This window comes from Manis pentadactyla, chromosome 12, assembly GCF_030020395.1.
Source record: "Manis pentadactyla isolate mManPen7 chromosome 12, mManPen7.hap1, whole genome shotgun sequence".
In the NCBI taxonomy this organism is placed as follows: Eukaryota; Metazoa; Chordata; class Mammalia; order Pholidota; family Manidae; genus Manis; species Manis pentadactyla.
The window spans coordinates 70,321,481-70,345,507 of NC_080030.1; the positions used below are offsets into that span (position 1 = coordinate 70,321,481).

Sequence of the window (24,027 nt, forward strand, 5' to 3'; positions counted from 1 at the left end):
TCCTAAGCAACCACAAAGCCCTAAGTGTCTCTTAGGATGTAAAAGGCTGTTACACCAGAGAGCCCAAAAGCTCTCTGAATCACAGCTCCTCACGGAAGGACGGTTGGTTTAACTGCTCCCAGGCACCGGGGGAATCCCTGCCTTGGTAAAAAGAGGGTGATTTGCAGAAAAGCAGCGCTTCAGAACGACGCAGCGTCCAGTGATTTTCTGCGAGACCCTGCCCTTCTCCGGATCCCCTCTCGGCAGGCTCCACAAGAGGACCGCAGCGCTGTCCCGTGCCAACCACGGAGCCTTCACGGCCACTCGAGAGCAACCACCCCCTGAGACCCCGGCTCGAGCACAGCGTAGGACAAACTGCCCGACCCTGGCCGCGGCCCGCCCTCCGCCTGGTGTCCTGGGCCTCGGCAGCGGGTCTGACTGCCTCCACCTCCCCGCCCACCGCCGCTCCCGCCCACCTAGCGCCTCGGAGACCCGCGACCCGCCCGCCCCCGGCCAGGCCCCGAAGAGGCTGCGCTTCCCGTAAACGCCCCGCCCCGCGCGGCCCCCTCCCCGCCTCGGTCCCGCCCCCGAGGGACCCTGAGCGCTGCGCGATTGGCTCGGGCGCGCCTTCAGTCTCCGGACGCGTCGCCACCCTCGTTTCCGACCGCCCAGAGACCGGCAGTGGCATTGGTGCTGGCGGGGCCGCGGCAGAGGGCAGCGTGCGCCCAGCTTGCTCCTGCTCACCCGCGGGTCGGCGCGCTCGCCCAGCTGAGGGGCGACCAGAGCTGCGGGGCGGCCGGGCTGCACCTCAGCCACCTCCTGGGAATCTGAGGCAGCCAGTCCCAGATCCGGGATGGGGAACGGGCGAAGTTGACGAGCCCCTGACCCCCACTGCGCCCCTTCTGCCCCGAGGAGTGCTGCCTTCCCCAGGAGGTCCCGGACACGGCCCTGCTCCAGGTGTGCGCGGGACACCCTGCGTCCCGGGGCCCGAAAACTTCACCCCAAGTCCGCAGAGTGGGCTCCGAGGGCGGTGCCCGGAGCTGGACTACGGACTCCGCGCGCGGGGAGCGTATCCTGGCGGCACTCGCGGCCGTCGGAGGGCGGAGACCCACTGGAAACTTTATCACCATCACTGTAATTACTACGTGTTACTGTTTCTCTCCCCGCAGGAGCTGCAGCCAACGGGTTGTCGCGCGTGCTCCTTTGGCGAAGGAGCCCCCCAAGGGCGGAGACCCCCCGGAGAGTTGCCTCCCCAGGGGATACCTGCAGCCCAGCCGACGGGCTTGGGCGGCCTGGATGCGCAGGACCCAGCCCCGCAGCCGCTGACGCCGGGCGGCGGCGAAGTTTGGCTGCTGAGCGGCGCGGCGCGGGGCCACTGCACGGAGGGCGGCCGGGCGGCCGCGGCGGCGGGCGCGATGCCGGTGGGGGGCCTGTTGCCGCTCTTCAGCAGCCCCGCGGGCGGCGGCCTGGGTGGGGGGCTCGGCGGCGGCAGCGGCGGCGGCAGGAAAGCATCGGGCCCCGTCGCTTTCCGCCTGACGGAGAAGTTCGTACTGCTGCTGGTGTTCAGCGCCTTCATCACGCTCTGCTTCGGGGCGATCTTCTTCCTGCCCGACTCCTCCAAGCTGCTCAGCGGGGTCCTGTTCCACTCCAGCCCCGCCCTGCAGCCGGCCGCCGACCACAGACCCGGGCCTGGGGCGCGCGCCGAGGACGCGGCGGATGGGCGAGCTCGGCGAGGCGAGGAGGACGCGCCCGGAGACCAGGAGGCCGCCCTGGAGGACAACTTGGCCAGGATCCGCGAAAACCACGAGCGGGCTCTCAGGGAAGCCAAGGAGACCCTGCAGAAGCTGCCGGAGGAGATCCAAAGAGACATCCTGCTGGAGAAGGAGAAGGTAGCGCAAGACCAGCTGCGTGACAAGGCGCTGTTCAGGAGGCTGCCCCCGGTGGACTTCGTGCCACCCGTCGGGGCAGTTGGCAGGGAGCCGGCCGACGCAGCCATCCGCGAGAAGAGGGCAAAGATCAAAGAGGTGGGTGTAAAGTTCTCGAAATCCCTCTTGATGGCCGGGGTTTTTTTTTTTTCGGGGAAAAACGACAAACCTTTGAAACTCTCAAGACTAGCATTATAGTGTAGGGGGATGCGGAGGTTTCCACATCCACCCAGGTTCAGTGTCAAAGACTCTTTCGTTTCCCTTTTTTCAGTATCATATACATGGCCAATTACTATCTGAGGACTGATTCTCGTTGCTTTTAACTTGCATGCTCAGATGAGCATAAGCCACTCGAGGTAGGTATTAAATACACGGGCAGGTGGTTTGCAAACCTCCTGTCACTGGCGGATACACGGTTAATTGTCCCTGAGAACAGTGACAGTGAAGGTCTCAACCAGCCGTCTGATAAGGCGTGGAGTGGCTTTGAAATGAAGCTTGAATGTAAACGTAAAACATCAATCACACGTGATAACAATGTTCTAACAGCAAGCCAGCACGCCCGGCTTCCAGTCATGTGGCCTCATTATGCCAGGTGGCATCTTATGTGTATTTACAGCCTATAAAGGTGAAACTTGAGAACTTCCTATCATAGGGGTGATACGGTTGTTTACTTTTTGTTTTTTAAGGATAAAAAGTCAGCCTACTGCCTTTTGCATTTCTAGTGTAGTCAGAAAAGTCTATTTCCCGTGATGCAACAGGTTTGCCTCCACAGCAGCACGATGATGACAAACTTCATCCAGGACAAACATGGACTGTGATAAGTCTTTCATAGTTTGTTTCTCGAAATTTTCAGTTACAACTCACTAACAGCTGGTTTAAAGATGAGGAGGACCTTAAAAGTCATTTCACACTGTGATTTTTAAAGATGAAAGTTGAAGGGCCCAGAACCCCAGAACCAGTTAGTGACCGAGTTAGGGACTTAAAACCTGGACTTCCTCCCTGTCACCTGTCATCAGGCTGTCTGTGGACATGCCTCCTTCTACCAGCTACTCTCCTGCGTGAAGCTATGACAACCTGGATGTTTACACAGTCCAGAACTGTAGGAACCATATTTAAAAGCATTTCATCCCAAATCTTGATTCAGATTTCTAAAATACATTTTGAATGGAAGTAGTATTTTTGTGATTTTTAAAATTTCACAGTCTCTATGAAAATCAATGTTTCATTTTGCAGTTGGGTAGTTAATCAGGAAAAGAAGCTTCCTCATCCCCCCATTCTCAGAGTAAATGGAATTTTGAATTTGTAAATAGGTAGATAGCTTGAGTGGCTGCACAATGGTGGCAGCTCCATTGTTTTAGGATTTGTGACTTTAAGACCAGATGAATTTGGTTAAGCAAGCTGAAGTGAATTTGGATCCCTTTCAGTGTACGGGAGATAAACTACCTTAACCCCTTCTGTACAGATAGATTCCTTCCACGGCCCATTGGCCTTTCTGCTTTGAAAAGACCCTTCCTCAGGCATAGACCCTTCCCAGACCTGGGGGAATGGATTTTACTCCCCCAGAGAACTTTTGTCTAGCAGTTTCTTTTCTCCATGAAATCCTGTCAGGGCTACCAAACTAGGAAGGCAGAAACAAGCTGTACTTCTCACCAACCACCTCCATCCTGTTTTCTTCTCCTACCCTTCTTAAAAGTATCCAGCCAAAACCCATAGGTAAATTTACCCCAAATGTGTATCTGCTTATGTTTCTAAGTTTGAAGCAGCATAATTCACACATTTCATGCCTCAAAATTCCTAGGAGCTTCCAGTTAGTACAGTTGGCCAAGGAAATTGTTTTAAATACTGAAGGCACATGGATGTTGAAAAGATATTGACTAATGTTGAATAAAAGTACATAAAACAGAAGCAGTGGGACAGTAGCAGTCAATTCAGAACAGCATATTAACAGTATGCATGTCTGTCTCTATTAGATGCATGTTACGTGTGTCTCTAAATCAAAAGGTTTTAATTAACCATGGAAAGGAAATTTATGTAGCTTCCTGGGTTTGTGTGCTACTAACATCTTGGCACTTAAATGTTTTGAAACTGCTCAGTCTTGCATAAAGTGGTAGAACTAAATGTGTTTTTAAAATTCCATGGTGCCATGAGGACCCCAAAAGAGCCAGCATAATTAGCTTCAGTATTTAGTTAAAGGGTAATGGGGAAGAAATGGATTATGGTTTTTCATCAGATTAGTTCAGGCAGATATGTAAGAAAAAAAAGAAAAGGTAACTCATGCTATTCTAAAACGATGTTGTAACTGTTCAGTTTTAGAAAGAGTGGTTGCCCAATGTGAATAGGGCACTGGACTTTACATATTTAGATTTAGTTTTAGGCACCACCAGGGCTAATTGTCATGAACCAACGGATCTTTGCCTTAGTTTTGATCTTTACGAGATTTTCTAGTTCTCTTTATATACTTTGGTTCTTTATGACAACTGAATGTACTAACAGCTTTATAGTCAAGAGTTTAGAAGGTATATAGCTCAAGTCTAACATGTTGGGAATTTGGACTATAATTTCTGAGCCAAACTTTTATTTTGTAAATTTGGTTTAAACACAGCTAATACTATTTATATATTGCCAACACAGTTGTGGCACTGGTACTGTGGTAAATTTTTAACGTATTTGTGCCTAGGGAAGACAGTCTGTAATTTCAAGTAGTATATTTCCTAGCACTCTTCAAAAAAGCATTGCATGTTTTCCAGTACTAATTTGATGGGTGGTGAATCCTTAATGCAAAACTTAAAATTCAAATTAAGACCCCTCTCCTCAATGAAAACTTTGTTAATAAATTAACTCTGGAATTTCTCTGAAGTTTATAATACATACATAGTACATATTTTCTTAAGTTTGAAATTCTTTTTTAAATTAAAATAATTGGTCATATTTTTTAAAAACTTCCATTTATGTTGTCCATAACTTTAAAAAGCAGTTGTAGAATACTGAGGCAAGGATTTAAAATAACACCATGAAGATTTTAGAAAAATAATCCATTTCCCCATTTACCCCAACCCTTTATCCTTTTTTTTTTTAAATCAGGAAGCCTTTTGGGAGCCTACACAAAGATCCTACACTGTGCTCTTTATTTTAGTCCTTTAGGATTAAAGCCCTAATCCTAATTACAGGATGGACAATTTTTTTTCATTTCCTGGAATTATGGAGAATTCCTGAGTAATAGGGGCTGAATACAGTCAAAGTGTCAGAGGGGATTCCTCCCTTCTCAGACTGGAATCCCCACCAATCTGAAAAGTTGGGGAGCTGGGGGTGTTGCTGACACCCAGCTTCAGGTCTGTTAGGTAAGGCTTTAGGACCAGTCAGCTGTGGGATCACGGTTTTTTTCTCTCTGTTTCTCAAAACAGGCTTTAGTTTTTTATTCCAAATATATTTATAAAGTCATAAGTTTAAATAGAATTTTCACATTGATGGTTTATGGTTTAAAAACAATCGTGACTTAACACTAGCCTTAGGTTGTTCTTGAGTCTATCATTTATGTTAACAGTTGACAATTAACCCTTTTATTAAAGATCAAATGTAGGAATAATCTACCTGGACACATTAAAACAAAATAATTTTATTTTGGAGCTTAGCTTTCCAGTTTATTTATATGGCTAATTGTGGCATGGAAGATAATATTTGCAAATTAATAAAAGCCACGATTTGAAGACCTGACCCTGAAGGAGCTTAGGTACCCTTGGGTTACCTTGCCTTTTCTGCTTACTCTGCTCTGAAATATATTCACTATGGAAAAATAGGCAAATGTGAGATTTCCCACTCTTAGGAACTTCCTCAGAGCAGGTAGGTCAAGGAGTGTTTATGAAAGTTTATGACTTTAACACGTAGGTGAATAAGATTTCAGCAGTGTGAGTACAGAAGTAGATGCTGACTGTCGAACATTAATATACAAAAGCAAGAAGAGATTGTTAATGGATGATCCATTATGTTCAGCTTAACCTTCTGTAAGCTATTGATAATTTTTTTGAGTGTAATATTCTGTCTTCCTCTTACCAGGTAACCTAGATTCATGTAAGAGAGCTGTATATAGGACTTAGAACCTAGTTGAGGGTGTGAAAAGGGGTAAAAAAATAAATAATGCATTTTCAACTCAATGCATCTGTATTTCATAGGTGAACTAGTAAACTAAAGCATCTGGAGAAATTTATCCTAGTATTTCACATGTGTAAAAGTGCCTTTGCAGGAGATCTGATTTTGTTAGGATCAACTGGAGAATTCACATATTTGTATTAAACTACATCATAAGCTATGGTAGTACAAATTCTTTACTAAAGACAGTTTAAACTATGTATCTCAAGGTCAGGGGAGGAATACCTCCAGATCAGTGTGAGTGATGAGAAATAGATCAAAACTGTACAGGAACAGATCGAAACTGTACAGGAACCTGCTTACACCCTACAACCCAGTACAGAACCTGTGGCCTTTAGGTTCTTTATAACTTACAAAACTATAAACACTTGTTTGTCAAAGATTAGTTTTGATTGTCAAAGTAGGAGCAGCCACTGCATGGGTTCCAGAGACACAAATGCCTCACCCCTGCGTAGATAAAAATGATAAAGCAGAACCAGTGATTGGTAGTTTAAAGGGGATTCTTTGAGCAAAAAAGTCTTGACTTTTCCCTCAGTGTTCTCAGACTAGCACCTTGGTTAGTGGTAAGTAATCGACCTACCCACCTCTCTCCCTTCACTCCTGAATCTGTTTAAAGATCCTTTATACAAACTGCAAATTATTTTTTCTCTTAACAACAACACGCCTTAAGAATTATAACTCTGATTTTTAAAAGTAACAATAGGCTCTCAGTCATAAAGTATTGTATCTGGATGAGACCTTAGACAGCTCAGCTTGTTCATTTTACAGCGGAGGCAACTGGGACACAAAGATTGTTCTGGAAATCACATTTTCAATTAGTGATAGAGTTGAGTTGAGAATGGAAGCCTAATTCTTGGTGAGTATTGCTCACTGTCCTGACACAGCTTGCCTGCTAAATAAAATGCCAAAGAAGTACATGAATTGTCCATATTCATTATGTTAAAAAACAAAATTCATCCATGTGAATCTGAAGATCTAATTGGCTTCATTAAGCAATTTATGAATTGGGCAGTTATCCCTCTTACAAGTAGAGAGATGCTCCAAAGGGCAACAGTAAGGGAGATGATTTTAAAAGCTCAACAAAGAAGTCATAACAAGAAAAAAGGCGGGGGGGGATTATTTCAGGTGAGGTCATCTTCATCTGGGGACCAAAGAGTCTTCTTAGGTGGATTTCTTTGGGGAATAGAAAGGACACATGTGACATTATCTTATGCATGCTGACCAGAAAATTCCTGACTAACTACATTTATGGGGAAGGTTGAAACTGAAATTAATTAAGAATTCAGCCCTGGTTTGGTGACTTGTCCAGCAGAAGTGACACCATTTTGGGCCTATGTCTTTCTTTTTAACCATTATTGGCAAACACCAGTATAGAGTACAAAACACATACAATTCTGCAATATTATAAATTTGATCTCATATTAGTAAAGTTACATTAACTAGAGTATTTCTTTAAATCTTCCTATTGACATGACTGAGAAGACTTCTCCTTAAAGTCACCCAGGGAAAGTTTGATATGACATCCTTTTCTCTTTATAAAGATCTCTGCTGGAAGCATTTGTAATCATTCAATGGGGTATTCTTTACAAAGAGAGGTGGATAAGAAAATAAGAGAGAAGAAAGGAGGGCCACCAAGAGAAAAGGAGTGTGACAATGTGGAGGAGCTCTTTCAAGCTGTAAATGTGTGTGTTCTTTTGACATTGCAACATGAGTAACAGAAGAATTGACAGCTAACCTGAAGGACTGTATTTTTTAAAAAGTGGACATACATTTAAAAACTCTGCCAATCTATGAACTCTTCACTGTAAGAGCTGAGAAGCTGTGTTAATCGCATAGTCCTAGAGAGTTTCTGGATGCCCTTTCCTGTCCCTGCTCCATCCCTTGGTAGCAGTGTGATGGTGAGAAGGGCTGGTTCTGGGGTCAGGTGACCTGATTCTGAATCTGGCCTTTTCCATTTACTAGCTTTGTGACGTTAAGCAAGTTGCTTAATCTTTCAGAGCTTCAGTTTCCAGTTTGATTATTTGTAAAATGGCTGTAATACACTACCCACTTTGTTGGTTCAAAAGGCTTAAGTGTGATCATCCACACAAAAACACTTAGAATGATATCAGGCATACAGTGAATATATAATAAATCCTACTTGCTATTATTACTGTTATTAGTCACTACCTGAAGCCATCAAGCCAAGATCACATTGTTTTATATACTATTTAACAAATCAGGGAGGTGGGTAATGACATTTCAAAAAGTTATCAAAAACAGCTCAAATTAAGTTCAATCCTTAAAAGAATACATTCCAGGTCATCAAGATGATCTTCCCACACAGCTGTGATTTTAGTGTGCTACTGTCAACTCTGATTTTCTCAGATTCTGTCCAACTTCCAAAAAGCTTTAAAATTATGTACTTCTTCAGCTTCTGTACTTCAAAGAGTTTGTTAAAGAATTAGTCTCTTTCTCACAGTCAAATGTACTTATTCCTGAAGCCCTATCTTCTCAGAATAATCAGTTTTTGATTTACCTCATTAAGCATTGAAATTCTTACCCCAAATAGAGAGAGAGATTGAATAAAGTTCATTTTAACCTGTTTTGTCTTTGGAGAAATGTTTTTAAGAAGTGAGAAGAAAATTATTTTAGGCTTGACAGAAAGTTATATAATTATGATCAGTTCTATAATCAGAGCTCAGTCTGTCACCTGATAGTCCAAATTCACATAGTCAGTGATAACTTAAAGATTTTGGCCTTTTTTAGAGAACTTTGAATTTGAATTTATTAGGGTTTCATACCTTGGAGACCCTGAAGCCTAGGACTTCTTTTACATGTGAGAAATGCGCCAGTCAGCTGGGACTTCCTGAGATTCTCCTGCGCTAACCACAGAGCTGACGACTGCCTCTTAGCCCCCAGGCCCCCCTCTGCCTGTGATATCATGACTCTAATGAGAACATACTCTGTGGAGGCTGGCTTACCTGGCCCTCCCTTCTCCCCAGCCTTGAATAGCAGCACAGTGGCAGAGAAGCCCTCTGAGACCGCCCTGGGGAGATAGAACATCTTTGCTGAGTGAGGCATTGGTGAGAAAGCGAGTGCTGGCTAATTCCTTTGCTCTGAAGAATGTAGCTGCACTGCCCCACCTGCACTGAGGCCGGATAAAGACTTCTGTGATCATTAGGTACTTGAAAGAAAACCAAATGAGATTAAAGCCTTAGAGCATTTAAAAGTCTCAGCCTTCCTCTCTGTCATGAATACTCTGGCAGTTGCTTTAAGTACCTCAGAGCCCAGCAGTCCTGCAGATAATCCAGAACAGAGATAACAAAATTAAAAAGCCCACAGATCCTTAGTATTTACTTGACTTTTACAACTGGAATGCCTCCCTCACTTCCTTTTTTCTGTCAGTCCATTAGTGTCCCTGGCTCTTAGCTTATCAAAGGCCCTGCCCCTGATTTGCTCCACTACTTTTCCCTTCACTCCAGCTCTACATTTTTTCATACAGTGACACTCAGGCTGTATTAACTTGCATTTGCACTATGTCATGTATTTGGGTGAGGTCTCCAGTCCCTCAGTGTGAGAGGAGGCCTGGAAGTGAGGGCACAAGGACCTGCTGAAGGGTGCCACGTCCTGCAGGGGTGGCTTACTAACACAGCACACCACACACCAAAGTAGGCTTTGCTGCAAACACTGGTGGGGAGCCCTGTCTGCATGTTTAGGAGGTTATGAGACAGGGTGTGGCAGTAACTGGTGTACTCAGGCCTGTGAATAACTGTAGTTGAGACATGAACTCAGTCCATCCAACAACCAGGAGCTGTTGGATTCTGCCTGTCTGCTAAATCCTTCCACACTGAATTGTCTTTTCAGAGTCCTCTGAAGAACCCTCAACTTGTCTAAGGGACAAGAGGACCCAGAGATAGGAGGCGGGGGCTCATGGCCCACACTGGCCACATGTCCAGCTTCCCTGAACTGATGTTCTGGGCATGATTGTCTGTCCCTAGTTCCCTTTCACTAGAACATGTGCTGGAACTACTAAAGCACGTGTTTCCTCAGTCTCTCTGTCAGGACATAAGCAAAAGGACAGACCTGTGGAATGATTGAGGCAACACGTGTGTGTTCCCACTTTCAAACTCTCATTCCCAGCTGCCCTGAATGTCAGTCACCATCTGTGCCATCCTTTCATTGATGTGTTGCTTCTTAAAGGCTGCTCTTAAAAGTCTATCACTCAAGTTGCCCAGCAGAAATGATTTTACTTTGAGATTTGTCTTAGCAAGGGTGAGCATAGGTTTGTAGAAGAAGCAAGTATCTTTCATGGTGTTATTTCACTGTAAACTAATGCTTGCTTAGGAAAGAACATTTTGAAAGTACCCAGGAGTAGAAAACAAAAATCCTTCACAGTTCTGTCCCTCTGTCACCAAGTAATGCCAGTGCTACTCTGAGCACCAACATAGTTATAATCACACTATATATATGTTTTTTCATTGTCTTTTAAAGTGTCATTTTATGATAGTATAATATATTAAATAGAAATATCCTAGTTTAACCATTCCCTCAGACTTGAACATCTAGATTATTTCCAGTGTTATGTTTTTTATTAAAAATATGCTGAGATAGCACTTTTGTCCATTAAGTTTCCATCCCATTTTTCATTGCCCCCACCCCCATAAGTAGGATTTCCCCTTAAATTGAAAGGGGAAATGAATGGGTCAAAGAGTTATAGAACATTTTGAGGGATTACTTTCCAAAACTAATCTATACTTCCACCTGTAATATAATGAATGTAATCTACTCAATCTTTAACTTTCATAGATGATGAAACAATATCTTGTAAATGTAATTTGCCTTTCATTGAACAACATTTTCTTCCGTGTTGGTGCCTTTCCTCACTGTGAGGTGTCTAAAAGGAGCAGGATTGGGAGGAAGGCAGAGCTTGGAGGCCGGAGGAGTGGAGTGCCAGAGAAACGGGACCTACAAGCTGGCTGGAGGGACCTGGGCTCTCCAAGGAGGCAAATTTCTGAAAGGTGATAGACAGCAAGCATTTCATTAAAACAAACTAACAAAAACCCAAAAAAAACCTTACAACAAAATTTTGCTCGGCTGGACACCTAGGATAAAAAGCACTCTTGATTAGTAGGAGTGTTTACCAGGCATCTTAGAACAGCCTGCTTTCCCTTAGCTAAGACCCAGCCAACTTCCGTCATTGTTGAGCTGTAGTTGGGTTTTTACATCAGATGCTTAAGGGAAGATGTTGGCCTCTCTGGAGATCTGGGGAAGGAGAGAGGAGTCTTTCTTTTAGACTTTCAAGGCTGAATTCTGAAAGAAGAAAATTGACCAAAGGAAATAGTTCACAAGATTTCATAGCATTAAACATTTTTATGTGTGAAGGGAGCAGGCTAATCTTTTGAATGTTAGAAGCCTTTTGTATTTTAAGTAGGATAAATATACATTTTGTCTGAGGTATTTTATTTTAAAATAAAAGACAGCATGATATAATTTGTTCATGAAGTTTGGGGTTTTCCCCCTAACTCCTTCAAATAATGTGTTTTTAATCTTGCTTTTTTAATATAGTGAAGAGCTGCACATTTCAGAATGTATTTATACTCTGACCTTGGTTAGTTCATAAAAGTCTGCCAAGTGCCAGAACTGTTTAAATTTGGCTTTGAGAATGCATTAACATGGTGAATAATGATTGAAATAAATGTACTATATTATTTTTTATAAATTGTTGTTTGAAATTATAGTAATTTTAGAATATTTAGGGTGCTGTTCTCTGAGACATGTTATTGTAGTTAACTAGTAGTGTTGAATGTTACAATGTATCTAGTCAACTACAAGTTTTCATGTTGTAATTAGAAATGCAATAATCCATATTGTTTTCTCAGGAGTTATTTTATATAATAATACCAATTTATATGTGTATAGGAACATTATGTAGTAAAAAGTTATATTTTTATAATTGGCATGTGCTTAATACATTGTATACATTCACTCATTAAACATTTTAGTCTTCATTATTTAATCCTCCTAAGGGTTACTTAACATGCATGAAGAAGAACTCAGTAGCTTTAAAAAAAAAAAAAAAGAAATGGGGGGGCAGTTTGAGGAGCATAAAAAATGAAGATGATTTATTAACTACTGATGAAAGCTGCTTTAGTGGTTAGAGTGAATAAAATTATGATTTATTAAGTGTTCTACCAGTAATAAGACAAAGCTGTAGTGTAGGCTAGAGGGCTAGAGTACTTCTGTTTTCTGAAAGTACTTGTTGGCTTTTCATAGTCATGACCCCGATCAGGACTAGGATGTTGAGAGCAGGAGGAAGAGCCTCCCTCTGATTTATCCACCAGGACAGCTGACCCCGGGCCCCTACTAGGACCAGTGAATATTTCAACAAACACACCTAGAGGAGTTCATCTGGTTAAATCACACACACACACACACACACACACACACCTAAGTTCATCTGGTTAAATCACACACACACACACACACACACCTAAGTTCATCTGGTTAAATCACACACACACACACATACACACACACCTAGAGGAGTTCATCTGGTTAAATCACACACACACACACATACACACACACCTAGAGGAGTTCATCTGGTTAAATCACACACACACACACACACACACACACACACACACACACACACACACTGCCCTTTATGTAATTGCGTGACTTAAAGTGGTGTCCACTCATCTCTGGGGATCCTCCTCCCACCTATCTCCTATCTTTTGAGAGGAGTCTTGATTTCTTCTAACAGTCAGATGTTAATCAGAACCAAATCTAGTGAATAAAGTGATTAATGAGTGTAGGAAACAGCCTTTCCAGTTTTAAAGTTACCTGGAGAATGATTTATGAAATGAAAAACTGTATTCATTGTCTTTTATGACTTATATGACTTTTTTGTAAACTGGCCTTAAAGTGGTTCATAAAAAAAATATTTTGAGTAGATGTTACATCACTGAAGTAAATGCAGATACTTGTGAGATTCCTTTGAAGCAGCACTCACTTGAATATAAAAGTTCTGTTTTATTTAACAGTTAGTTGGCTTTACATCTCACACAGCATTTTGTTTTCCAGGTATGAGATTTTTAAATTAGGTTAGAATCCTCATTCATTTCTATTCATTATTATCTAGAGTTATGGACTACATTTAATAAGATTTGTCATTTTTGTATTTCAATTTTACATGTGATACACTTAAAGTTTTTTTTTCCCCTTCCCAGAAAAAATTTTGAGAGACAATGATATTTTTATAAGTAATGCTTACAGTACCACACTGATAACTCATAGGTTAGGTGTTATTTCTACTAGAGAAATAAGAATTTAATAAAAAATTTTTCTCTGTAAAAGGTATGATATTTTGAGAAAGAACCTTGGTCTTCTGTTAACCAACTTAATGTAGCTCCTGAAAAGTGCTATCTCATATAAATAATTGCATAGTAGAGGCTTTATTAATTCCATGAATTTGCAAATGGTCCCTTTTCCAATTCATTCTGCAGATCACTATTGGATTGCTCTTCCTAAAATACCACTTTGCTCATGTTATCCAACTCAGAAATTTTAGTGAGACTCCATTTCCTATGGAGTAGTGATTCATATTTTAGCCAGCTTCAGAATCTCCTACAGAGCATGGTCAACACAGAGCTTGCTGGGCTCTGGCCCAAGAGTTTCTGATTCAGTAGGTCTGGATGGGCTCCAGGATTTGTAGTTTTCACACGTTCCCAGGTGATGCTGATACCACTGATGCAGTAACTGAAGTATGAAAACCAGCACTGCAGTGAAGTTCCAACTCCCTGTGCTAGCGCACATAGTCTACAGATCTGCCTCGGTCTGCTTCTTATGTCATACCTCTTCAATGAAGAGGGACTTTGTGCTTTAGTTAAACTTTCATAGTTGTCGTCTCCTAAATGCACCTAATTTAGAGCTTTACCTTATTTACTATATTCCTCTCAAAGGACATGTCCTTTCACTTGCTCAAAATCCATGTCCTCCATGAAGTCATCTCACACATTCCCAACCGCTTGATCTCCCCCTTCTCCAAATCCCAAATTGTTATCTTCCAACTGGATTTTAGACTGCCTAAGACTTGAGACACCTTTTTCTATCCCATAGGTTCATGGTGCAGAATTTAACAATGAAAGGTTAATTTTTTTTTGTCTTAAATATAACCCAAACGGGAAACAATTCAAATACATCACCGAACTTGTAATCAGACTGTGAGGCAGTGTGGCCGAGTGGAAACCCCTCTGAGCCTCCCTTTCCACACTTGTGAACTGGGGCTAATAGTTCTTTATTGCAGAGTTGTTGTAAGAATTAAAGCAGAGAATGTATGTGTATCTCTCAGCACAATGCCTGATTATGCAATAGCATTATTGTATTGTATTCAGTAGCATTATTCCATAAACAGTATTTATTTATTAAGAAGTAGGAATAGATTGGAGTAATAAGGTTAGACTTTTATCAAGGAAAGAGGTTGTTGGTGAATAACTGGATTTGAGAAGTCACATCCAGGAAAGAAAGGGAAGTTTCGCCTGCAGTATTGCTGTGTTAACCAATAGTTTGTATTTTCTGCTGTCACCTCCCTCAGTTGTTTTCACCCAAGTCCCTACTTCCTGTGGCAGGAAAGTAAGCTTTCCTTTGTTTTGTTTCCATTGTTATCTCCCAGAAGTGATGCTCATCCTTAAGGAAAGCCATAGAGAGGCCGCCCATTCATCAGTGTCCACTTACCTCTGGCTTCCCAGCCTGATGTCACACACACGCCCAGATTTGGGGAGAGGAAGAAGGCAGAGGAGAAGAATAAGATCTAGAAAAATACTTGACAGGCATAGGATTTTATGAGCTAAAAACCTGAAAATGTTTCATTCAGAGATATAGCTACGTGTATAAAGTCAGCTCCGCACTCAGGCACATGATGCTTTCGATTCAGAACCATCTACAACCATCCTAATCAGGTCTGTTGATTATTAGAGCCCCTGCAGCTTTAACTGCATCAGCAGCAGAGGTCTTGGTGCATTTCAAACAATAATTGAAGAGTGAAATGGAAAGCGGAATAAATAACTTGTTCTTGGTTGGTTTTAATCTGCTCTTTATTAACTTTCAAGTTTATGCCTGGAGGATTAGCTTTGGAAGCAGAACATAAACTAATATTTTAAAAGTTCACTTACTTTTATTGGAACATTATATTCTTAAAGGCTTTTTAAAGAACATTTTGGCTGAATTTATCCTTAACATAAGAGATGACACTTAAATTCTTAATGATTCAAACTAAAAGAGTAGAAAGCTTTTGACCTATGATGGTAGTTTTAATTTTTAAGTTATTTTGTGTTAGATTTCAAAGTAGGATTTATTTAATAAAAAACTGATTACTATAAAGAGGTAAAGCTCACAGTTATGTTTTAGTTTCCTTTTTTTTTCCTAGTTATTTTTTTTTCCACCAGCACCTCCTACCCTCCAAAATATTTTTTCAATCTTCGAATTTTAAATCTGCTTGCTATTGATCAAAGGAAAATAGGAAAAGTTCAAATCAAAGTATATTTGTATTTCCCATCTCTTGTCAAATATTTCTAAAATTGATTGAAAACAAGTAGACAGTGTAATTTTATAAATAGGAAAGAGTCCTATTCTAAAATATAGCATAGTGTGATGAACCGAAATACAGAGGTTTAAAAACAGTTGCCCTTAGAGGAGTGGGAAAGGGAGATGCTGTCATTTGTTTCTTTCTTAATGCTTCTTTAATGTAGTCCCAGTAGAATATGCCTATAAATCTGGGATTCAGTGTATTTGCTTCTGTGGTTGTAGTTCTCCACCCACCTGTGATCTGGAGAATTACACTCCTAAGTTTTTGTAAGGTAAGGCACTAGAATTTAGGCTTTTAGAAGAGACTTTTTGGGTAGGAAGAACTTTAACAAACTTGAAGACCGTGTTTGAGTTCACCAATTGTAGATTCCTCATTAGGAAAACTACTCTAGGCATATGAATTCTTGATAAGTACAGTTTTGACCTAAATCCTCTACTTTGACTTTGGTGTGGTAATAGATGTTTAGGGTTTTATAGCCAAATATGTCACAGGTAATCAAGTATTAATTTTAGCTGTCTTAATTTAGTTTAATTTAGTGGTCCTTCTCTTTCATACTTTTTATCCATGCTGTTATTCATCTTCTGTCCCTTTGACTTTTCTCTCAAAGAGCAGTAGCACTAAGGTAGATAGCATAAGAGTAGCAGAACTTGAATTATATACATTACATACAACAGATTACCAGTCACGTTAATAATCAAGAAGTGGCTATGGTTATCTACAGGGACTGAGTATCTAACTTGAGGTCTTGTTATAGAACAATGGAAAATTCTGGGGTGCATTATATACATACACTCTCTTATGACCACTAATGTGTTCTGTGCCCCTGAAGACTATAAAGACAGGAAACTCCAGACTTAAGTACAGGAGCAATGATCCCACCTACAGGTGGAGGCAGAACCTTCCTTCCCTTCCAAACGTTCATATCAGCTCGCTTGCTTCCTGGAACCTTGAGAGGTGAATTCCAGACGTTAGCACTGGTGCACAGACAGATCACCTTTCCCCTGACCTTGGGGGCACTTGCTGCTAGGTTTTAGAATTCCTGAGGGAGAAAGCTGTCTAGTTACATCGTTGGTTAGCACATTTGTGGGCCTTTGGCTCTCAGTGGAATTGCTCAAAAGCTTTATCAGGAAGGAATGCCTTTTATTTGAAACCATAGGCATCACCACAGAGTTGTTCGTTTCCCAGAACACTGGGAATTTTTGTAGACAGCATTTTCAGGAGCTGATCTGAATGTGGTAAACTCAACTGGAAGGGAAAGAAGGTTCTGCCTCCACCTGTAGGTGAGATCACTGCTCCTGTTCTTCACTCTGGAGTTTGCTGTCTTCATAGTCCCCCGGGGCACAGAACTCATTAGTGGTCATAAGAGAGTGTATGTATATAATGCACTCCAGAATTTTCCATTGTTATATAACAAGACCTCAAGTTAGATACTTCTTTCTTAAACAGAGTTTTGCCATAATACTTAAAATACATTTTTATTCCTTAATTGACTCTTAAATTTCAGCTATTAATTTATAGGTATATTTTGGTTTATAAGTAACAATGCCTGACAATTTTTCTTTCTCTTTAGGTTTATAATAGAGGTAGCAGTTAAGATCACAGATTTAATAAAAAATACACCTTCTCAGTTATACTCTTAAAAATGCTCTCTTGTTTCTCCCAATAGAATGCATGTTATTCTTGTTCTGTAAATAGTCTCCTTCAGTGATTTTCTGTGTAGCTTGATCTATTTACAATTAAAACAACCAATAGCTAGATTTTGCAGTCTCATCTTTGCATAAATGTTGTATCTTTTATCTGCAATTTTAATTCTAGAGTGGTGAAAAATATGAAAGTAATTACACATACCATTTGTTAAGTGTTTACCTCTTGTTAGGCACTATGCTAACCACTTTACATACATAAGTCATTTAATTTTCAGAAGAACCCTGTTTTTTCTCCCCATTTTAGTCATAGGAAATTGAGACTGAGAAGGTACAAGCAAATTACCCAGGGTTCCAGATTCCTGGGTGCCTCACCCAGGATTTGACACTGGGTGTGATGATGGCCCAGCCAGCATACATCTTCCTCCCGCGAATGTGCTCACTCCCTGTGAGTGGCCCTCAGCACCTCCCCACCTCGCCTTGGCACCTTGAGCCCTGTACCTGCCTTCGCTAAAGAACTGGGACTCCTGTCAGAGTCAGTCCTTTGCCTGAGAAGTAGGGGGGAAGCATGAGCATGAGCATGAGGGTTGGCACTATGTCCCTCTCAGCTTGTGGCAAACAACATGCTGGGGTTTTTGACTTTGGGTTTTCTTTGCCTTTTCTACACTAAATTCTGAAGGTAAAATCCATGATCAATTTGTTTGGAAAAGCTTCTTTAAGAGAATATTGTATTCAAAATTAAGTACATGTTTATTAGTGTGTATTAATGTATGTGTATACACCTTAATCATCTGTATATGCATAATATATACATGATTCTGTGTATAATTATCTAAAATAATGCTTTAAGCATTAAGTGGGAGTTTCAGAAAGTTATTTGAATCAAAATGGAGAGAAAGAAGATAGCCTCTGTGTTGGGGTGAGTATTTAATAATGTAGATAACTGTCAAATCAATATGTTGTACACTTCAAACCAATATCATGTTGCGTATCAACTGTACTGCAATAGAAGAAAAAGAGAAGACAGTTTCTGAAACCAAAATCTAACTTTTCTTCCTTTTCTCCCCTTAGTCTTGGGGCAACTATGGCTCTTAAATTTTAGAATAAATAATCTTGCAATTACTTAATTTTTAAGTGAGACATTCCATAAAGTATGACCATATTAACACAGATGAAACATGAATATTAAATTCATTTTGAGGTATATTTCTAAAAGAGATTTGTTAGTCAAAGATACACAGGACAGTAAAAATCTAAAAGTATGTGCAAATGGAGCAATACACTAACCATTCATATCTAAAATTTTTTTAAATAACCTTAATATCATTTTCTTTTCATACAGCAAGTAAGAAATATTTCCAAAAATGGTATTTCTAGAAATTTTTGGGAATGCCACCCATGCAAAGCACTAAAGGGACAACAGTAAGCAAGACAGATGTGTAACCACTGCCTGTCTGGAATCCAAGGGGATCGAAAATAAAAAGGCAGTGTGATAAAGGCTTCAGTAGGAGACATGCAGGAGATGTGAGAGCATGCGATGGGGCAGTTAGCTCAGATTTGGATTCATGAACACTTTCTAGAAGTAATAAAGTATTAGAGAAACCTGAAGATGAGCAGGAGTTAGTCAGTTGAAGGGCAGGATAAAGAGTGTTTTTTAGAACAGGGAATAGCAGATGCAGAAGGTTTGAGGACTGAACCAGAGAAATTCGGATGAGAAGAGAGTGTCATGAAATGGGCCAGACAAGTAAAACAGAGAAGAGATCATGCAAGGTGTTTAGTCTTTACCAAGATCACTGGGAACCATGGAAGGGTTTTAAATTGGGGAAATATTATCATATTTGCATTTGGTATCAGACTAGAGTTAGAAGCATGTGTTAGAAGGCTCTGCTATATTCCAGGTGAGAGGTGATAATGGCCTAACAAAGGGGTAGTGGGAATAGAGAAAGTGAACAGATCCTCAAGATAATTTAAAAACTAACATTTACATTGCTACATGTAAGTGAGCGCTTACATGGAGAGGGATGGAGTAAATGGAGTCAAAGATGGTGCTTGGGTTCCTGGTTTTATACAAGGTGTTGGGTGATGGGGGGACCCAGGTGAAGGAGAGGCCTGGAGAGGTGTGATGGATTTGGTTTGGGGTGTTGTCATCTACATTAGATGAGAAAATGGAAAAGGTCTCTAGTAGACAGTTGGAAATACACAATAAGTACTGCAAAAAAAGGACTGAAGTAGAGACACCAAGCTGTAGAAGTAAATAAGCTCCCCCAGTAGGGAAGTATGGAGACAGCTCTTTCAGTAAGGCCCTGGTGCATGGGGCTGCAAGATGGCAAGGGGAGGACTGAGTAGAGAAACAGGTGGCTTGCTGGGCCACCTAGTAGTAGAGTCGAGGGCCTAGAACCTGAGGAACATTCACATTTAAAAGACAACAGAGAAGAAGCCATCAGCACAAGGAAAAACCAGCAGAGCATGGCACCCTGGAGCATTTTTGAACATTTTATATTTTAAGTTGTGAATCTCAGCAATGTCAAACGCTGCTCAGAGGCAAGCTGTCTTGCCAGTGGGTTTCAGCCCCAGGGAAGTTCATTATGGATTCAGTGAGACCAAGGAATGACAATGGAACGTTCTTGGGGTGAAAAGGTTATACCCAACTTTATTCCCATGGTGACAGGTCAATCACTAGAATCCTGTCCACTCAGAGCAAGTGTGCATTCAGCAGACCAGTCTCTGCCTCTGGGCCTTTCTACCCCACAGCCATGTCAGTCTCTGTCCTCAGCACTGCCACTTCTCCAGTCTTGTCTCTGCTCTCCTGCAGCCTTGCAGCCATGCCACTGTGTCACCCAGAGCACTGGGCAGAGCTCCTTATATAGAGTCAGTGAGAATGTATTGCCCACACATGTGTAGTGAGCAAGCTGACCAGGGCCTGGTGAGAATCCTGGCCATAAGAACCTTCACTTTCTCCACACAAGCTAATGACTGAGAATGGACCTTTGGATTTGGTAACAAGCAGGTAGATGGTGACCCCTGCTGGAGCAGGTTCAGTGGCGTATTTGGGGTGGAAGTCATACTGCAAAGGAGGTAGGGAAGTATGGACACAGCTCCAGTAAGGCCCCGGCACATGGGACTGGAGACACGGGTGAGGGCTGCAAGATGGCAAGGGGAGGACTGAGTAGAGGAACAGATGGCTTGCTGGGTGCTGCTAAGCACACAGTTGGGCCTGGCGGCCATAGATTTGTTATATCCCTATCTGCTCACTTGTGTGGTTTTTCTTTAGCATGATTCAACCACTGCGACATACTTGGAGGAGGCAAGCAAGGAGATTGACCTCATCTTGGGGTTTTCCTTTGGAACAGAAGACATATGGTCCCAAGTGCTTTTTTTGAGAATCTGATACAAAGATCATTTGTTTGTAAGAATATAAATCCATCCAACATAGGTTGAAAAAAGTGGGGAGGGATATTTATTGTAAAGGTAGGACAGAGTATTTAATGGATCCAGGTCAAGAAGACCAGCAAGACATGACAGGGCTCAGAACTACGAATCTGGAAGGCGCTTGGAACCAAACTGCTATCCAGCAGATTCTTCTCTTGGGCTACTTGCTCTTTGGTCTGTAAACATACCTACTTTATTCTTTCCTTGGCAAACAAGCCCTTTATGATTCAGTCCTCTGAATGGCCAATGAGTTTAAGTACTAATGTGGGTTCTAAAAAGCATCTCAGAGACTCAATTCCAAATCACCAGAATGGAGAATCTGACCCAGCTGTAGTTAGGTGTCTAATCAGCTATAGCTGAAAGGTGAAGCATTGATTTTTAGTACCAGTGTAACCATGATACACAGCCTCCTGAGTGGGAGAGGGAGAGGGTTGCCTGGTAAATTTCTACTTACCACCTGCGAATTGGTGGATTTAGCTGTCCTCAGCTTCATTTCTCTTATTGCAAGTTTCTTTGTTGTAGAATTGCTTGTTAGAGACAGACTGTCAGGTATTCTGCTATATATTCAAGAAGTCCTGTCTTCTTGAAATGATGCAAACATGCCTGCAAAATATTAGTTCATGAACTGAATATACCTGCCCTAAGATGTTCACTATTTAACAGGTTATCATTTGCTGCTTCATTATGTGATGCAATCCAAACACTATAGTGCTACCAATAAAAACACACACACCAAAACTTTGATTCCAAATTTACAAAATATCAGGACTTAGCATTCATCTTTTCAAATCCTACCTGCCCATCAAGACCCAATATAAGTCTTTTCAGTTCCACAAATTTTTACCTGTTACTATTTCCCTTCAGCAGAAAATCATTGACTCTGCACTTTATGGCTTGCTTCATTTAATCCTCTATGTTTATTGCATTTTTACTGTTAAAGGCAGCACATGCAAAGGGAATGAGATGAAAAAGTACCTGGCTTTGTCACTTATTAACAGTGTTAAGTACACAATGCCTTTGAGCCTTTTTCATCTGTAGAATGCTTTCATGGATGTTGTTAGGAGGCAAGTGAGTGAATGGATGCAAAAGTATTTGCTTCCATTATGATACAGATACTGGTTATTTAAGGAAGTAGTTTGGAAGTTGAAAGATCAGGTTGTTAAACCTCTGTCTGCCACTTGGTAATTCATGGCATGGCAGGGAGTGAGTTACTGTTCTTCCTTTTCTTCCGTGTGTTCTGTTCTGTGTTAGTTTTCTATTGCTGCTGTAAAAAATTATCACAACCGTAGCAGCTTAAAACCATGCAAATTAATGTCTCACAGTTCTGTAGGTCAGAGAATGGTGGTGTCTTGCCAATGGGTTTCAGCTCCCGGCAAGTTCACTATGGATTCAATGAGACCAAGGAATGATAATGGAATGTTCTTGGGGTGTGTGGATAAAATGAGAGTTCCTGTGGCCAGGATTCTTGCCTGGCCCTGGTCAGCTTGCTCACTACACACATGTGGGCAATACATTGCTGTTGACTCTATATAAAAAGCTCTGCCCAGTGCTCTGCGCGCGACACAGTGGCACAGCTGCAAGGCTGCAGAAGAGTAGAGCTGAGGCTGGAGTGGTGGCCACGCCAAGGACAGAGCCCAGAGGACGGCTTTGTGGGACGGCTGTGCGGACAGAGGTGCTCCGAAGCAGAGACGGGCTTGCTGCATGCAGACTCGCTCTGAGTGAACAGGACCTTAGTGATTGACCTGCCACCATGGAAATAAAGTTGGGTATAACCCTTTCACCCCAAGAACATTTTGCTGTCCATTTCTTTGGTCACATTGAATCCATAGCGAACTCCCCTGGGGCTGAAATCCATTGGCAAGACACGGTGAAAGAGTTTATTACTCAGCTCGTTCTCCTACTGGTAGGTCGAGCCCTAGAATTATGCCTATAATCCTCCTTTGCTCTCCTGCAGCTATGCAGCCATGTTGCCATACCACTGTGTTGCCCAGAGCGCCGGGTGGAGCTCTTTATATATAGAGTCAGTAGCAAAGTATTGCCCACATGTGTGTAGTAAGCTAGCTGACCAGGGCCAGGTGGGAATCCTGGCCATAGGAACCTTTACTTTATCTACAACATCTTTGGGTACATTTCTACTTACCACCTGTGAGTACTAGGTGAGTTAGTGTGTGAGGCCAAGTGCAGTCTCTTATATACAAGAGCTACTCAACAGCCATTGGTGAATTGTGTGGCCTGTTGCTGTGGTTTGCAATCACCTAAGCTGTTACTCAGGAGGTATTTTGTACCTCAAGGTATTGGTAGGGGTAACCCAAACCAAAAGAGGCCAGATTTTTATAGTACTTCCTTTGTATTCCTGATTCTAATTGCTGTATGAAGGTAAACTGGGAAAAGAAACCAAAGATGTATCCCATATCAAGAGTATTAATAAATGAGAAAAATATTTCTGTTCCTTATTGTGGATAAAATGAGAGTTCCTATGGCCAGGATTCTCACTTGGCCCTGGTTGACTAGCTCACTACACACCTGTGGGTAATACATGGCTGTTGACTCTATGTAAAGAACTCTGCCCAGTGCTCTGGGCGCAACATGGTGGCACGGCTGCAAGGCTGCAGGAGAGCAGAGCAGAGGCTGGAGTGGTGGGAATGCCGAGGACAGAGGCCCAGAGGACAGCTGTGTGGGCAGAGGAGCCCAGAAGCAGAGACCGGCTTGCTGTATGCAGACTAACTCTGAGTGAACGGGATTTTAGTGATTGGCCTGCCACCGTGGAAATGAAGTTGGGTATAACCCATTCACCCCAAGGACATTCTACTGTCATTTCTGTGGTCACACTGAATCCATAGTGAACTTGCCTGGGGCTGAAACTCATTGGCAAGACACTTATTCTTGGAGCTTTTGTTGAGGCCTTATTAGTGACTTGTGATGAAGGATCTCATTTTAATTTCATTATTGTTCCTATTTTACAAATAAATGTTTGAACTCCATTCGGGATATGTAAAGTGCCCTATGTTGTAAGACTGCTAAAAATCTTGAATGAAAAGTGTTTCTGATTTGTGTCTATTCTCTCTGTGTCATAGCAGGTATCATGTAGAAGTTAGAAGCACAAATTCTGGAGTCAGACTCCTTGGGTTTGACTTCTCTCTTTGCCACTTACGTGTCCAGGGACCTTGTGCACGTCACTTAACCTCTTTGGGCCTGTTTCCTCATCTGTAAAATGGGAGTTAAAATAGGCCCTACTTCGGATTGTTAATTGAGGATTAAATTGAATCATGCCTAGTACATAGTGCTATATAAGTATTAGGATTATTATTCTAATGAAACAGTTCATTTTAACCATTAGTTC

At 41.8% G+C, this 24,027-nt stretch overlaps 1 protein-coding gene across 3 annotated transcripts in view; it reads left to right on the plus strand.

Annotated features, from left to right (window-relative positions):
• The first annotated feature begins 567 nt into the window (after positions 1-567).
• The window catches only part of MAN1A1 (mannosidase alpha class 1A member 1), a 243,382-nt gene continuing 219,922 nt past the window's right edge, over positions 568-24,027 (plus strand). The window contains exon 1 of one of the 3 annotated variants that reach the window (XM_057489310.1): positions 568-2,003. In XM_057489310.1, coding sequence (XP_057345293.1) covers positions 1,395-2,003 — 609 coding nt within the window. In that variant the 5' untranslated portion in view covers positions 568-1,394. The remainder of the gene's footprint in view (positions 2,004-24,027) is intronic. The other 2 variants (XM_036925067.2, XM_036925066.2) reach the window with 2 other exon arrangements.